Source organism: Bison bison, unplaced genomic scaffold, assembly GCF_000754665.1.
Source record: "Bison bison bison isolate TAMUID 2011002044 unplaced genomic scaffold, Bison_UMD1.0 scf7180017864473, whole genome shotgun sequence".
Taxonomy (NCBI): domain Eukaryota; kingdom Metazoa; phylum Chordata; class Mammalia; order Artiodactyla; family Bovidae; genus Bison; species Bison bison.
Window position 1 is genome coordinate 18,355,444 of NW_011495034.1, and position 17,093 is coordinate 18,372,536.

General features: G+C 45.7%; 1 protein-coding gene across 4 annotated transcripts in view; it reads right to left on the reverse strand.

Moving 5' to 3' along the window:
- NUP93 (nucleoporin 93kDa) overlaps positions 1-17,093 on the reverse strand; it is a 103,337-nt gene that overhangs the window by 1,574 nt on the left and 84,670 nt on the right. For all 4 annotated transcript variants that reach the window (XM_010861908.1, XM_010861910.1, XM_010861909.1 and 1 more), the window contains 14 exons: positions 15,505-15,644; positions 11,595-11,727; positions 10,119-10,276; positions 8,921-9,086; positions 8,447-8,540; positions 7,537-7,728; positions 6,809-6,935; positions 6,621-6,693; positions 6,345-6,389; positions 4,591-4,707; positions 3,504-3,622; positions 2,674-2,791; positions 2,146-2,229; positions 586-714 (listed from right to left, as the gene is read on the reverse strand). In XM_010861908.1, coding sequence (XP_010860210.1) covers positions 586-714; positions 2,146-2,229; positions 2,674-2,791; positions 3,504-3,622; positions 4,591-4,707; positions 6,345-6,389; positions 6,621-6,693; positions 6,809-6,935; positions 7,537-7,728; positions 8,447-8,540; positions 8,921-9,086; positions 10,119-10,276; positions 11,595-11,727; positions 15,505-15,644 — 1,695 coding nt within the window. The remainder of the gene's footprint in view (positions 1-585; positions 715-2,145; positions 2,230-2,673; positions 2,792-3,503; positions 3,623-4,590; positions 4,708-6,344; positions 6,390-6,620; positions 6,694-6,808; positions 6,936-7,536; positions 7,729-8,446; positions 8,541-8,920; positions 9,087-10,118; positions 10,277-11,594; positions 11,728-15,504; positions 15,645-17,093) is intronic.

The following is a 17,093-nucleotide window of genomic DNA, read 5'->3' on the forward strand; positions in this document are numbered from 1 at the left end:
AAGTGGAAATGTTAAGGGAAAGGTAGTTCTAAAATACCACCAGTTTTAATATTTTAATGGGTCAAACACGTTTTCCTTTTTGTCAAATCAACTGTACAGCATATGCTGTTTGGGTCCAGGGGTTCTATCTGCCTGGACTCTGTGTGACCCAGGTAATGCTGGAGGCCCACAGGCAGTCGAAGGGGCACTGGCCCCGGTGTCAGACAGACCTGGCTTCCAGACACAGCAACTGTTGACCAAAAGTACGGTTTTCATGGAAGTGCTGAACCGAGACTCATAAAATGACCGTATATTTTAAAGTGGGCAGGAATTCTTATGGAATCAATATAAACTAGTATTTTGATTGATTTTTTTAAGACCTGATATTCACTGACTTGGAACATCATTATTTTTTAGCTTGAGAAGAGGAGCAACCCTAGTAACGTTCAATTTCTTCTGGAAGCGCTCAACATAAGCTTTACCCAGATGCCAGGTAGTAAAGAAGCAAGCACTTTAGGTCATGAGCAATGGTCTCATGAGGAGCAACTGAAGGCAAACCAGAAAGGTGGTTCTCAGCGATGGCTGTGGCCAACGCTGGGATCTTACAGAGTCACGGTCCTCGATGACTCGCTGAGGCCTGGTTGCTGAGGATGGACTTGTCCCCTTGAGCCTCTTAAACTGTGTGAACAAGATGTTCATGGTGGCGAGAAGCACTTCTGAGAGGTTGTGCCTGATCTGCAGAGAGAGACATAAGGAAGTAAGAAGAAAGAACCCAGCCCTGGGGCCAAAGACAGGCTGGAGTAGTGGGGGCCGGTGCTCCAGCAAGGCTGGGTCACGCCATATCCCCACAGTTGCCAGCTGGTGTATTACACAGCCACCAAAAAGGAGCCGAAGGCACTGGAATGTCAAGCGTGAAAGCAAAGCCCAGGCAACACTATTCAGAAGGTCAGATCGGTCATTCTTCTTCCCTCTGCTCCCTTCTTTATGCGAGGAAGTGAGCAGAGAGCATGCCAACTAGGTCTGGCCAGCAGAGGGATTAGCAGAAGTCCGCATCTGAACATCAGGAGGTAGGGACGCACACGCTGGCTCTACAGTCCCCATCACTGCCCACCGTCTCAGACCCACCACAGTCTCCCTGGGACTTGCACAGCTTGAGCAGAGTCCTTGGGAGTGTCTACGAGGACAGGCCCTGGTACCCCACTTCAGTTTATAAAACAATGGATGATGTAACCAGGGGTCGGCAAGAAACAACAAAAGGAGGAACAGCTAGGGGCAGAATTGTAGTAGGTGTGAAGGGAAGGTTGGCAAGAGGCAAGACCCCTTAACTGTCTATACCATAGGAGGGAGCCACCCCATATGTGGAAGCTGGCCTTCCTCCTCTAGAACAGACACATGCTTCCATAAAAGGAATGTGCTCATTGAGTAATGGTTTTAAATCAGAACACTGTTAGGAACACCCTGGGACCAGGCAGCTGGTTCTAGAGAAGAATCTTACTCTAGCCACACACAGGAATAACCAGGGGAGTTCTGGGCTGCAGGCTCAGATCAGAGAAACCAGAATTTCTGGGCCTCGGCATGAGGATTTTTTTTAAAGGTCTCTGAGCAATTCCAGTGTGCAGCCCAGCTGAGTAGCCTTGAGCTAGGCAGTGGCAACATGCTAGAAACCCTGCAGAGAGAGGAGCTCTTGGGTTCCTGGGCTGATAACTGAGACCATGGTCACTGCACCTGCTTCTTGAGACAAAACTTCTCTGCTTCTTCAGAAAAGGGAAATAAGGAAATGAATCACAATGTATGTTTCATGCACCCGAAGGAACTACTTAATATAAGATCAGAGTTAAGCACTGACACACCCTCTAGAACAAGTAGATAATAAACACTCAAGCCAGATTTCATAGAATCAGTAAGAAACCTGTTTCTCCCAAGGATATGTCTAATCACTAGAGTCAAAGTATTTTCTGAGTCAGGAATTCAGACAATAATCTGATGGGTATATGTGTACTCACAGGAAAACCAGTCCCGGATTCCTGAAACTGGACTTGTCTTAGAAAATTCAGTCTGGATGGTGACTGTACTAGGACTCTTAAGAGTTATTGGCTACATTAAAACAAAAGCTTTCAGTAAAGTGCGGAAAAAAGAATTTCGTAATTCAGGAAGAGAAGGACTCACCTCATCACTGAAATTTCTGAAGGCAGCCACTCTCTCTTCCACACTTTCCTGATTCAGGGGCACCAGCTTCAAGCGATCAATTATCTGTTTAACACAAAAGCCATCAGCCCCATATGATACAATCATCACAGTCATTCCATCTCTTCAAACACATGTCAGCATCTAACATGTTCATAGGTGGCTTCTTAGTAGGAAATTCTACTCCCCTTGTTCAAAGGCTTTGATTCCAACTTGCTGACTGACTCAATTCCTATCCTCGTTTTCCGAGGCAGTTTTTACAATTCAGAGACTTCAAATTATTTTGAGAAATCCCTCTGTTTTTAGATTAAAGAAGAAAGGAAAAGAAAAAAGGGAAAAAAAAAGAACAACATAGTAATCCCTTTTAAATTGCCAGGATCTTACTTGTCCTTTTTCACTTAACAGGCATACTGGTGACATTTCCTTTGTTTTAAATGAATCCCACAAAATGTTTTGGTTTTTCAAGGGCATACATTAAGCAGGACTTCAAACACCCCTCCTGAAACTTACATCAAAGGCTCTGTCAATATGCCCACTGTGATACTCGTCAAAAAAGGTGATCAAGTCCAACAGAAGATAGAATGTGGAGTCCACAAATTTATTTGCACTGATTCCCTGAGCCCTATACCTGAAGGAGAAAAAAGAGGGAAGGGAGGCAGAGGTATATTAGGAATTTCTGTGCAATCTGTAATTTGAGGACAACATCTAAAAAATGTCAAAACCTCTCAGGCTCTCTACATGAGGTGAACTAAGGAGTGGAAAATAGTGTCTCTTTTATAATGGCCGAGCATATGACGGTGGATTTGACAGAGATCCACCTATAAACGTTCTGTATGAAGTCCAGTTCTCCAGCTTTGGCTGCCATCTCAGCAAGCACCCTGACCCAGTTCTCAGGCAGATCTGGAGAGGGCACAAAAAGTAATGACTGCTGCCCAGCCAGGGAGTCACACTGGTTGGAGTACACCTCCACTCATGGGGAGAGGGGCGATTCTGAATCACTGGCCACTACACCTCGAAGAATCCCCCATCCACCCATCAATCTATCACTAGCTTTGTTACCAAATCCCTTTGAGATGGCTGCTAATGGCACAGAGATGAGTATAATGCCTAGAATTAAACTGCAGGATTAGAATGCTGAGATATTCTTATATCCCCTTCTTTCTGGCAAAAATGTTTACCAAGTGACAGCTGGTTATGATGGTTATTAAGAACTCTCAAAACTGTCAGTGCCGGTGGGACAGTGGAGACCCTCTTAGGGACTGTGTGACGTCACAGTGAAGCTAAGACACACCTGGGTGGGGGCTGAGAGCCCGGGGCCCCGGGAGCTTCTTCGGCCTTACCGTTCTGCGATGGAGAGGGCCATGTTCTTTAGCCGCTCCTTGTTGGACTGTGGTGCGCTGATCTGGGGCACAATGGGGCTAAGCAGTTTGTTCATCAGCTCCAGCACCTTGTCAGCATTCTGTTTAGTTTTTTTTAAATTAAAGAAGGAATTCATTAAAAATAATCAATAAGAAGAAAAAAACTAAATTACCAAGACAAAGAGGGAACTTTTTGTTCTGCATCTTGACCTGGGTGATGATGACACAGACATATACCTGTGGAAAATCCATTAAGCTGTTATGTATACTAAGTATCTACACCTTTTCTATTTTTTCACTAGACCTCAGTCTCAATAGAGGACTTTGCTGACGGCTCAGCGGTAAAGAATCTGCCTGCAATGCAAGAGACCTGGGTTCTATCTCTGGGTGGGGAGATCCCCTGGAGAAGGAAATGGCAAGCCACTCCAGTATTCTGGCCTAGAGAACTTCATGGACAGAGGAGCCTAGTGGGCTACAGTCCATGGGGTCACAGAGTTGGATACAACTGAGCAACTAACACTTTCCCTTTACTTTCAGTCTCAATATTTTTAAATTAAAAAAAATGAAATATAATCCTATTTTGCCCACTTCAGAGAATGCAATCTTCTCCAGGCTACAGTTACTAGTATTCCCCAAATGTTCTAATGCAGAACTCCTAACTCCAGGGCTCTCAGCACGCCTTGGCTGTGGTTTTGTTCCCAAACATCCATCCGTCCCCAGTGGGTCTGCGGCTGCTTGGCGGATGAGCACCAGGCACTTTCACCAGCAGCTTTACTGTCCAAGCATGATGGAGGTTCATTCTGCTGCCAAGTGAGACTACAGCTCAATGCCCGCAGGACAGCCTTTCAATATATTGTGCTCTCGTCTGGCCAGAAACACCTTATGGGCAGAAATAATTCTGTAAAATGGGAATTTCACCCTGACCGGATCATTAACTGCCTAAGCATTAGGAGACAATGCCTCAGCAGACAGAGGGGTACAATAACAGCACCGTGGAAATGGTTCTGCATTTAATGCAGCAAGGCTGACAGATCTATTAGGTGCAGAGGCAAGAAAAGGACACATTTACCTTGGCAAGGTCGTAAAGCTTTGCTGCTTCTTCAAACAGTCCTTTATTTTCTGCCACGGAAGCAACTTTGTTGATAATAGGCTTTGTGTCACTGGTAAACTTATCTATGACTCCAGGCTGACAAGACAAATTATGGAAGGGAGGAAGAGAGGAACAGAGGGACAAAGCTGTCATTTTAAACACAGAGAAGCAATCGGGAATCTGAAAACTAACTGAAAATGCTTGCTCTGGGCAATGCATACATTTTCATCAGCCAGACTCTGGCTTTCCTGAAGATATAAGGGCCTATTAAACATATGAAAAGGACCAAGATGAGTACCCATGAAGAGGCAGACTCACAGGCAGCCCAGAGGAGTCAGCAGTAAGACTCCATGCTTTCTCATTTTGTAAAATGACCTAGCGAGTATGTGAAATCATCAATGATTTTAATTTTGCAAATGACCCTAGTGGGAGCAAAAAAATCAGGAGGCTCAGAGAAAATATCTGAAAGATTTTGGATCTGCTTTATAAGACAGACAGCAAAAGAAACCCACTCTTGAAAAAAATACACGGCAAGTGGTGCCAGGACACTAAAAACAACAACAAAAAAAATCTGCATCATCACTCAACAGCAACCAAATGGTCAAGAGAGTATGAAACAGGCCTTAGGTAACACAAAGAGAGAGGACAGACTCCATGACGTCTGATTGGCTGCCTGGTTCTTCATTAGCCCTGGACCGAGTCAGGGGACCGACCTTCTCTGCCACCCTGGCAGCACAGGAGGTCAGTGAAGAGCATGGGCTCTGGGGTCAAGAAGGACTGGGTTCCAATTCCAGCTCATTTTCTTACTAGCTGTGTGACCTTGAAGACAAAAATTAACCTCTCTTGTCTCCACTTCCTCCCTTGAAAAACAGATAATAGTTCCGACTCTGTGGGGTTCTTGTGACCATTAGGTGAGAACATATTCATCGAGCATTCAGCACAGGGCCTGGCAGCTGTCACTGCTCCATAAGCATGGCCATCATCACATCATCACCAGTAGAGCCACTGGTCTTCCTGAGCTGGATGGTGTAAGCAGCATGAGCTCATTTCAAGATTTCTGGGTCTAAACCACCCATTTTTGTAAGCAGGGAAGTGAGTCCCTGAGAGAGGCACAAGGAGCCCCGAGGCGGGTCAGGAGGAGCCTCCATGCCAGGGCCCCTGCCCGTCCACACGGCCCCGAGAGGGGTCCCGAGTGGGGTCAGGAGAGGCCACCACGCCAGGGCCCCTGCCCGTCCACACAGCCCAGTAGCCATGATGGGTCTCAGGGAATTGCGGAGGCTCATGGGAGCAGCTGCATCTGTGGGGTCAGTGCAGAGTTCTGAGCCCTTGAAAACTACCTTTGGAGAAAGGTCAAGTGCATCTCTAATTTCCCATCTGGGGAGAGTAGCATAGTGATCAATTTCTTTCTTGCATATTTTCTGAGCCAAGAATGGCAGAAATGTAGCCTTCTCAGATGAAAAAATGGCAGGTGTAAACAGATGAGTATTCTGAACATAATTTAAAAAGCTATCTCACCACAGATTTACATATTTCAAGGAGAAATGTAAATGTGTCTAACATCAAGGTCATCACTTGGGACCTGTAATTTTTATTCTTTGTTTTTTAACACTAAGCAACTTCATTCAGATCTGCATCTTTAGTACCTTGCATCCTAAAACCTAACTGTAATTTTTTGGACAACTGTAAATCTCCACCTGCAAACTAACACATCTCCAGGGGTGTCTTTAACCCACCTTTCTGCTTCCATCATTCTCCAGTTTCCCAAGAATCATATCGAACTGCAGAGACAAAAAATGTTTACCCAGTTTACTGGATGAGGATATACACATAATCCACAATTCTTTGGAGATGAGAGAGGACTAGGGGAGGAGGAAGAAGTCTCGAGGACACTGAGACTGAATCAACATTTTCAGAAACCAAAGAATACTCTAAAGCTCCCTGCCTCCCCCCAACCCACACTGAGGTGATCAGCATGAGAACCGATATACTGGAAAGGTTAGGAGATATACCTCTCGACTTTCTATCACCAGCTCGCTCACACAGCGCAGAAACATGTTTTCTCCTTGACTATCCTTCTCATCCCTAGGAGGAGACAAAAACTGGTTTCTGAAGGTGCGACTTTAAGGTCTCTAATCATCATTCTCATAACGGCAGAAACCAAAATCAGCTGAAGTAAATGGTCAAAAGCCAGTCTCACCTGAGAAAGTAAAAGTACTGGAGGGCCTCTCTCGGGTCTGTGGACTCAAACTTCCGGGTGTAGAGCATGAGCAGCCGCACAAAGTTCAGCCTCCGCATGCAGGGAGGGTCGCCGGGCTCGTGGCTGACTGCATGGGGCGGCGAGGACAGAACTGGTCACAACCACACAACCAGGAATTACGGGAACCAAGCCCAAAGACCCAGTGGCACCTACTCCCGCAGCATAGCCAACGTCTGGCAGTGCGAGCTCAGCCCAGTGCCTTCACCACCGCTCTGGAGTTCGGCCCAAGCACAGAGCAGAGACAATGGCATTTTGTAGTGAATCATAGTATGCTGGTCTCTGAATGAAAAGGTGGGAACAACCGACCATTACTAAATGTGCTGCGCTATGAGGAAACTGCAGCCCTCGGACACGTCTCCTCTCCCTCCTGACTACCACTCCCTGCCAGCAGGCATACCTGATGGCTGGTGGGCCTTCCAGTGTCTCCAACTAGAGCCCCAGTGGGAACCAGTCTCACTGGGTTTATACATTGAACTCCCCAGGGAATCTGAATGGAGGAGGGAGAGGCAAGACCCCTCACACTGATCATCCCAGAGGCCCAACTGTCTACAACACTCTAACAACGACTGGCTGTTTGCTGTATCCCTGTCGGTTGCAGTTCTGCGTTCACTGTCACCTGACGGGGGATGTGTCATGTTGTGGAGGTGTGAGGGCCAGCAAGTACTCACGGAGCTGAGCACTCTGTCCTGAGGATTTTAAAAGCAGCTTCAGCTCAAAGAGCACCAGTGCCACGTGGACAGCGTGGCAGCGCAGCCGCTCCATGCGGAAGAGAAAGGCAATGGCAGCTTCAAACTGCGCCGTCAGGAACAGCACTTGGAAGTAGAGGAAGGGCTGCTGGTTCACCGTGAAGTGGGACTCGCCTGAGGGAGAGGAGGGAGAGCTGACTCAGAAGGAGTGAGTCGGAGGAGCAGCCGACCGGCAGCCCCGGTGCTCAGAGGGCGGGATGAAAGCACCAGCCTGAGCCGGAATGGACTTGGGCTCTGGACACAGCGGACGCCACTCCAGCTTTGCCCTGCTTCCCCAGCCTCCTGACCTCCCAACACAACTGGAGAGTGGGGGGCCCGTGTTGTAAAACCTGGACTACTTGCATTAGGTGGGAAAGAAACAGAGAGTAGGACCTTAAAAACAGAATGCAAAAGGATCTGTTTATATACTGTGTCCTGATGAGTCATTCAATAAGGAGAGGAATGATTTCCAAGCTGCAGTTTCCTCAGATTCACGGCATTTAGCGTTGCTGACCACCAGTGGGAACTTTCTCTCAGTGCTCAGATGCAGTCACTTTGAGGTCCCTGAGGCAGCCGCAGCCAGGTCCTCCTATGTCTCTTCCTGAGCCAGTGTCCACCAGAGCCGTTCAAAGAACTGTCAGTGACTATGTCAGCCACGTCCACTACCTAAGGCCATGGGTGCGGCCTCTACTCGAATCTGAAATAATTGTTTTGTTGTGCTGTGTTTTGAAGGATCATGGGGTTTTGAAGGAGACACAGAGTTCAGAGATGAAGGATTTTCTCAGAAAGAAGCTAACCAGTGACCTTAGGTGGATGAGACAGACAGAAGGCATTTATGCTCAGGGGATCTTACCATAGTCTTCCAACAGCTGTTTCTGGAACTGAGAGAGAGTGAGCCTGTCCTGTGGGGAGCTGGTGCCATCGTCATCGAAACACACCTGGTTCAACTAAACCCCCAAAAGAAACACAGGCATTGGTACCAACGGCACCCCACTCCAGTACTCTCGCCTGGGAAATTCCATGGATGGAGGAGCCTGGTGGGCTACAGTCCACTGGGTCGCAAAGAGTCGGATAGGACTGAGCGACTTCACTTTCACTTTCACCTTGAGCCAGGAGCGAACTCAGAGCTGTTTGAGCTCAAGGCTCAAGGCTATGCGAATGGCTGTTACTGGTTGGGAATAGCGCACAATAAAAACTGGGCCAGGAGACAGAAAAACCACTAGTGCAGTCAGCTTCCTGGCATCACACATTAACAGGACAATCTGTGTGCAGAGCGTAAGCAGGGGGAAGGGGCAAACGCCCTGCTGGGCAAGGGGGGCACGCCTGCCTTCAGCCACAGGTAGTCCTCGGTTTTGTCGGCCACCTCGCTCTGGTTGTCCGTGACGTCACATCTGCCGATGATACAGTACACGGCCCGTTTGTAGGGGTCCGTGTTGTTCCTGAGGGCCCTGCGGTAATGCAGTCGGAGCTTGTTCTCCGTAGCTGGGGACAATCTGAAGACACAAGGGAACAGACACAGGCTGAAGATCCTCAAAGGCACCTGAAAGCACCAGTTCAACCACACAACAACAAGGTTATGAAGCCTTCCTCCATGGAGGGGAACAGGCACTGTCCCACCCAAATCCCCGGGGACCATCACTTTAACCTGACTTGCAGCTCCCAGGACTTGCGTCTCTGCCTGCTGGCTTCCTCCAGTGGTGGCCTTCAGGACAGAAGGCCTGCGGAATTGACCCCCCAGCCCCCCACCCTCAGTAGCCTCCAAACAGTGATGAACAAGACTGAGTCAGTCCTTTAACTGCCTCAGCTCCCTCTGGCCTCTCCATTCCCTTAACCCTGTGACATCACCTCCCAAATAAACTTCCTGCACTCAAATCCTTGCCTCGGGGTCTCCTGGTAAACCTAGGACACGGTCCCTACTTTACACTCTGATATGAGCAAGACAGGACTTATGTTTACCACACTCTCTGGAGATGGGACACTGCTAAAAAAGTAATCCTGGTTTTCCACACGTGTAACTGGGGTAACTACAACTATTTCTTCTATATACATGCACATATATTTAAACTAGGTCTGAATGTGAATTTAAGTCCAACTACATTAACAAAAACCAAAGAAAAACTGATGCTTTGCAGTTCCTTAATGTAAGAGGAAAAAAAAAAAACAAAAAACACCTTAGTGAAGTAATTCAATGGTTATATCTCAAGTGTGCTAATGTCTAATTCTGGCCTTCAAGCTACGAGGTGTATGACAACATATTTTCATCCGGATCAACCAGAAAACCACCAACAGTGAACAAGTGAAGTGTAATACAATAGTTTCATTTTATAAAGCATTTCTGATGTGCCTAGGACTTTATAAGTCTACAGAATGGGGCTCTTGAATTCTTCATGCTTTCCAAAGTTCATTTTTCTCCCAAGCAGAAACTTATTTGGAGCCATGCGCAAGGAAGACAGAGCAACGCCAGAGCGGACCACCCTGTTGATCCCATGTGGCTTCTTCTGGACCCGGCACCTCATTCACCGTACCTTCTGTCCTTGCTGTTCATGTACTCCTGGAACCAAGTTTTGAACTCTCCCAGTTGGTGCTGGGCTCGGTTGACCACCTGTGAAGCGGCAAGCAGGTCTCCGCAGCGCATGCAGTAATAAATTAACGCCCACACAGGATGGCCTTCCACCTCTCCATCCTAAAAAGGAAAGGTGCTCAAGTAGACAAGCAAACAAAAGCTAACTGATGGCTTTCGATGTGCTGGTCCTCAGCTAAGCCTCTTCTTGTATTAAGTCATTCAATCTCACAACTCCACTAGGTAGGGACCCTGAATGGCTTCCTCCTCTCTGTTTTACAAACCAGGAAACTGAGGCATGGGGCTGTTAAATAGTTTTTCCATGGCAAGCTAGTAAGCGCCAGTCTAGCCTAGAGCCTTTCCTGTACAGCACCATGTGTTCCACATGAATCAAAGCCAGATGGGGGGTTCTCCATGGAACCCCAGGATTCACAGCGAAGGGGCGACATGTTCTGTGATGATTTACAGACATGCACTCTTGCCACCCCAACAAGGGCTAAAGCCATTCACTTACCAATAGGAGACTATCATCATATTAAGAGTTTCACTGTGCTTAGCACTGGGGATGTAGAAAGCAGGTCTGATCCTACCCTCTGAGCAAGAGCATCTCTCCTGAAAGTGGCTATGTCCCCAGACTGTGCAGCAGCCCTGTGGTTATTCCTCCCTCTGCTCCCCTCCGACTCCTCCAGAAATGTGGACCTCAGACTTCTCTTCTTGGCCCCTCCACCCTCCCCTCAGCAGGACTCCTTCTAAGACTCAGACCTGATTGTGTCACTTCCTCACTTAAACCCCTATGAGCTGTTTGTACCTTAAGTTCTTAGCCTGGCGCTCCCCAAGCTGGCCCCGCCCTGACACACACCCAGTGGGCCAAGTGCTCCATCCTGCCTCGATCTGTTTGTTCTCGCTGCTCCCTCCCCTCGAAAACCCTATCCGAGACTGCTGGCTGGCGAGCCCCTACTCTTCAAGCACTAGTGTGAGCCTCACTTCCCGCAGGAAGCCAGCCTCCTGTGTATTCCACCACCCTCGGTACAAAGATCTGGTTCAGCACTCTGCACACAGCAGGTATCTGAACTGAGCTGAGAAAAAAGGTACTTTCTAGGAACCATATCTAACTCTGTTCTGTCAGCTATTTGAGCCAACAATCTCAGAAGTCATCCCTGACTCTGTGGCTCACACCCATAGCCAAATTCTTCCACAGTCCTACTGGGTCCACTTTCAAAACATGTCCAGAAAACAATGACATCAACCCCCTGCACCCTCCTCCACCGTCATCCCCCAGACTCCGGAGCCACCAGCCTTTCCAGGTCTCCTAGTTTCTCTTCCTGCCCCCTCGGGTCTCTTCTTCATATAGCGGTTTCCACACACAGCCTCATTTCAGCTGAAAATGCCTATCTGAGAGGCTGATCTGGAGGAGTAACTGATCACATAAAGGTGCTAGTACCTGAAGGCCAGGCAAGGGAGCTGGAAGTTTAATGTTCAGGAAACTTCGAACCAACTGGTAAGTCCCCGGCACTCCACCCAGCTGGGCCTGATGCAAGTTTCCAAAGACAGTCACAAGGGTGTAATTCTTATAACTGGAAAAAATTTGAAGGCACAAAAAAGGGAGGGGGGTTTGAAAACACATATTACACGTATCTGTGTCCATACCCACAACATTAGACTGTGAACTCCACATGACAGGGCCTGGACTTCAACTGAACACAGAAGAGGAAACAGAAGTGCATGCTTAATGACACAAGCTACATTATTGATTTGGTGGGTGGTGGATCTCCGTGAAGACTTATCACTGTGGATGCTCAAAAGAATTCCTGGAGCCACATAATTGTGGATTTCAAATGCAGAAAGGGCTGCTGTGCAGAAAAATAAGTGCTCTGGCTCACAGCCTAATGCTCTAATGGGATGTTCTCAAACTTTTTATTTTGAAAAATTTTAAACCTACAAAAAACTAAAGAATAGTTCGACGAGTGCTCATACGCCCTTTACTTGCATTCGTCAGTTGTTAATTACATGCATGCTCTTCTCTCTCTCACACATACATTTTATCTGAACCATGTGAAAATGTTATAGAAATACAGAAATCAGGGGCCACCTCATCTGTAAATATTTTGCCATGTACCTCCTAATTAGGACATTCTCCTACCTAACTTCAATATTATCATGATATCAAGAAACTTAACATTAATGTACTGTTACTGTCTAAAATATAACACATATTCACATTTCTTAATGTCACTTATAGTTTGTTTTTTTTTAAATCCAGGAGCCAATCCAGGGAATGCATAAAATTAAGTTGTCATGCCACTTTCATTTCCCTTAATCAAGGATAATTCTACTTTTTTTTCATGACACTGACCTTTTGAGAAGAATCTAGGCTAGCTACCTGGTGTAATGTCCCACAAGCTGAATAGTTTCTCATGACTTGGTCCAGGTTCAGCTTTTTTGCTGATGCTGGTACTGCCACAGTGAGGCAGGTAACACCATTTTGCTCCATTCTTGGTAACATTTAATTTGATCACTTGGTTAAAGGTATGGTCTGCCATACTTCACTGCTGAAGCACCTTCTTTCCCCTCTGAAATTAGTAAGTACTCTGTGGGGTACCACTTGGAGGTCATGTGAATATTCTGTTCACCAACAATCTTTCACCCCATAGTTTCCACTGATGGTCTTTGCTGAGACCACTGTCACACTGGTGTCTGCAAACGATTTTCTATCACTCCCTCTTTATTTGCTAGCATGCTTAAAATCCTTTATAACGTTTTAAATTGTTTTCATATTAGGATTAAATGGTTCGAGTTACAGATACTCAAAAATGGGGTTAATATAATGAAAAACTTTCAGGTGCTTTATATGCACTAAAATGTTCAACATCAGATTAAGTATAATAGCAGACTGAGACACACACACACACACACACGCTTCTCAGAGAAAAATGACTAAATGTCAATTACAGAAAACAGACTCATCAGAAATTGAGGTAGTTTTAAAAAATGATACTGACAAAAAATTTTACAAGCAAACTATATAAAACCATATATTGTACACATTGGGATTATAAGCTGTGTAAAAGATAAATATCAAACAAAATAGTCATAAGTCCCAAAAAGGCGGTGGGGGGTGGGTGTGGAGGTGGCGGTAAGGAAATACAAGGTACCAGGAGCGCCTGCATGTGAGAGGGGGGACTGCTCCTTTTTTCAGGTCCTCTTTTTGGCATCTTTCAAAATTTCTATAATAATCATGTAGTATTTTTATGATGAAAAATAAACATAATTTGATTTAACAAATACGAGTTCTCTATCATGGGAGTATTTAAAAGCAGAGGTTGGAAAAGAGATTAGAGAAGAGCCCCGTAGCAACTGGGACAAACAATGCCCACTATGTCTCTTCCAACTTGAATGAAGACAACCTACATGCTGGAAACGGCCTAGATTCCTTGAGAAACAGCCTAAATTCCTTGAGAGCTAAGAAATGCTACCTTGCTTCAAATTTGAAATACTCAAAAAATAATTTGGGACCAGGCCTGCTTTGCCATCTGGTGTATTACATCACTTGAAATACTGTATGTTGGGATTCCCCTGGTGGTCCAGTGGTTAAGACTTCGCCTTCCAATGAAAGGGGTGCAGGATCAATCCCTGGGCAGCTAAGACCCCACATGCTTCGAGGCCAAAAAACCAAAACATAAAACAGAAGCAATGCTGTAACAAATTCAATAAAGATGTTTAAAATGGTCCACATCAAAAAAATCTTAAAAAAAAAAAAAGAAAAGAAATACTGTATGTTATCCTCTCAGTGGATTAGTACCAGCAAAAATATTTTTTTAAGTGAGTACAGTTATCTGAAATACTCCCTTTATCAAAAGGGACAACAAATCCTTAAAAAAGATGCCAAGAGAGAGATGCTGTTAGAAAAAGAAAATAAGCATACAACAGTTGTACACAGGGAACTCCCGAATAGCTCCAAGTGCTGCTAAAGGAATTAACGGAACAAGATCATTCTAAAAAAACTAAATGAAAAGAATAGTAGAAGAACTGGGATGGCTTACATATATAAAATCCCAAACTGCAACCTGGTACCTCTGGTGAAGTAAAGCACCAACAGTGAGAATTAGGCTTACTGAAGAAAAAGCAGTCATATACTTAATCCTTAAAAAAAAAAAAAAAAACCCTAATATTTTTTATACACTGTGAGAAATTTTTTGACTCATATTTTGCTAACTTGTAGCAAATAAATACCACTATATATATTAGTTTTTTCACGGCTGCAGACTTAACAAAACTTACATTATAAAAATTGAGTGAAAGCCTGATATAATACTTTATGAACTCTTTGTGCCTGTGCCAGAAAAAATGAAAGACCATTTGGAGTTTCAGATTTTTCTTAACAAAAGAATGGAGGCTAGTGAGTTTAATGTATCTGACGGTGTTTATCTTGTGTAGCTATTAAATAATTAATTTAGTATTTGGTATAAAAATCTGTTCTCTCTCTGCCATACCAAGTCTTGAATTACTCTGACTTCCTAATGGAGTATTATTTTGTTGACAGAGGGTGACCACACAACAAGGCCACTGGCAGCTGCATGGGTGCAGAGGCAAAAAGCTGCTATTGAGCAAGTGTATTCAGCTTGGCTTTCTCTTCTCCAGCCAACAGAGAGAGGCCCAGCTCCCTGTCTCTGAGATAAAGAGGGTCTACTGCATACTCATGACAATACCTGCTGGTCAATTCAGAGCTAGGAGTGTCCACAGGGCATGGATGAATGGCACGGGCCCTACCAACTAGGGGGACAACAGTCAAGGCACAAGGGCACAGCCGCAAACCCCTCTGTGACCAACTCCAATTAGTGAGGAGGTGGCAAAAACCTAGGCATAAATCAGAGGCATTAGCAGCTGGGAAGGATCTGAACTCACAGGATTAACCAAACAGAGCCGGAAGGAAAACAAAGGCTCAAGGGGCTTTCCTAAGGTTTGGAGGTGGTAAAATGCTGGGCGGGAAAAATAAAATGTTGAGAGAAAACCAAGAGCCTGAGGAGTAATGGCTGAACCCCGCGAGGGCCCAGGATCCTGACCCAAGGCATTGTGCCCTAATAACCCTGTGTCTGTACTGAGGGACGCAGGGTGGAGAAAGACAGAGAGAAAAGCCTAACAGGGCTCAGGGCTCCCACTCACGTGGTTTTACATCTGTGCAGAGACAGTTCCCATAGAGAAGTGCTCCTAAAAACAGCACAACATCTCTCAGACTTGCTCAACCTTGTTTAAATCACACCAGCTCCAGAGCACTTAGCTAGAGGACCACTTCAAACGGGAACGGCTGCCTTCAGGGGATTTTAAAGGCGGCCTCTGTGCTGCCGCTGCCTCACCTCTGTTCCAGGTACCCCAAGGCCTGCCTGACAAACTCCATGCGCACTTCCACGCTGTTGCGGCTCTTCAGGGCGTCAGTCGCTGGCACCAACAACACATCTGTCATTTGTTTCACCATGGCCCACATGTCGGAGATGTTCTGCACAGAAACGACACTGCATGTGACAACGCTGTGGGGCTGGGCAAGCAGCCTGGTTCTTCGCGGTGCTCTGACATGGAGGGGGCTGAGGTTAATGTCCTGTCTGCAGCCCTCAGGCTCAAGCCCAGCAAAGAAGATGGGCCTCGGCCTGGCCAGTGGCCAGGCTCTCATCTTCCCGTAAGCAGCCCCCGTCCTGAGTGGGTTTTCAGATCAATTACTATTCCAGGTCTGACATAACCACCTACATAATTGAGACCACATATAACAAGAACACTAAATCTCAGTGGGTTATCCCTTAAGAGAGAGTGAACACATTTATAATCGTCCAGAGCTCTAGGATCTTAAACTCAAATAGCTGCATGTCAGTCCTTACAAGGTCATTCGAGTTTTTTAAGACTTAAAATAAGAGTTTAACCTGAATAATACAGGTTTTGTCCTCCCGGAGGCTCTCCAGGGGGTCCCTGCTCTTACCCTGTTTTGTCAGCAGCATGGCCTCTCATTTTCCTGCCTACTCACTCCCCTCAAAAGGCACCTCCAGTGCAGCCTCCTAGAAGAGGCACGGGTGTGCTTGCCTGTGTGTAACCACCGTACAGATGGACTCTTACATCCCAGAACGCTCCTGGTTGTAAACTTTGCCTTAAAAGTGTGCTCCCTGAACCCTTTGCAATGTTAGAAAGTTAAGAATCTCTGGAAGGCAGTAACAGTTGGAGAAAAAGCAGGTATACACTTTTTCCAAAGGAAAAGAGAAAATCCCATTTTCATTGTTTCTTGGAAATGTTAAAAAACTGTAGAAAATCCATCTAAATGTGACTCTTTCTAGGTGGTGAGAGAGTAGATAAATTCTTAATTTCTTCTTTAGATTGGTTTTATAATCTTACACTTTATTATTGGGAAAAAAAAAAAAAGTTGGCTGCCCTGTGAAGGAAAAATGTGTTTAAGTGCTTGCTTCCGTTACAGACTTCCTTCCTTTTCTCATTCTTCCTGGCCACCTACCAATCTATCCATCCCCTTTTTTGATTTTTATTTTTTCCCTGCAGTGAGAGAAACTGGGCCAAGAATAAGAATTGAGGGGCAGGAATGAAGAGGGGGGAGTCAGAGAGAAACAAAACCAGCAGCATATGAAAAATTCTTGTGAAGACCCCACCTGAGTCAAGTTCAAGGGGCTCACAGTACAAAAATCACATCACCTTTACAATTCACATCTCATGAAAGAGCCCTGTCTGTCTTAGCAGGGAAACTGACAGGGTGGAGCTGGAGCCTGACAGGACTTCAAAGCAAACACAGCCTGGCTGGGCCTTTTGAAGATACATTAAAGATACATAAATTTATATATATACACCATAAAAAAAAACCACCTCAAAATTACTTAAAATAAAACTCTGAAGAACAGTTAACTTCATCTTCCAAGGCACAGAATTTCTCTCTAGCACACTTCTGCCAAATCAGCAA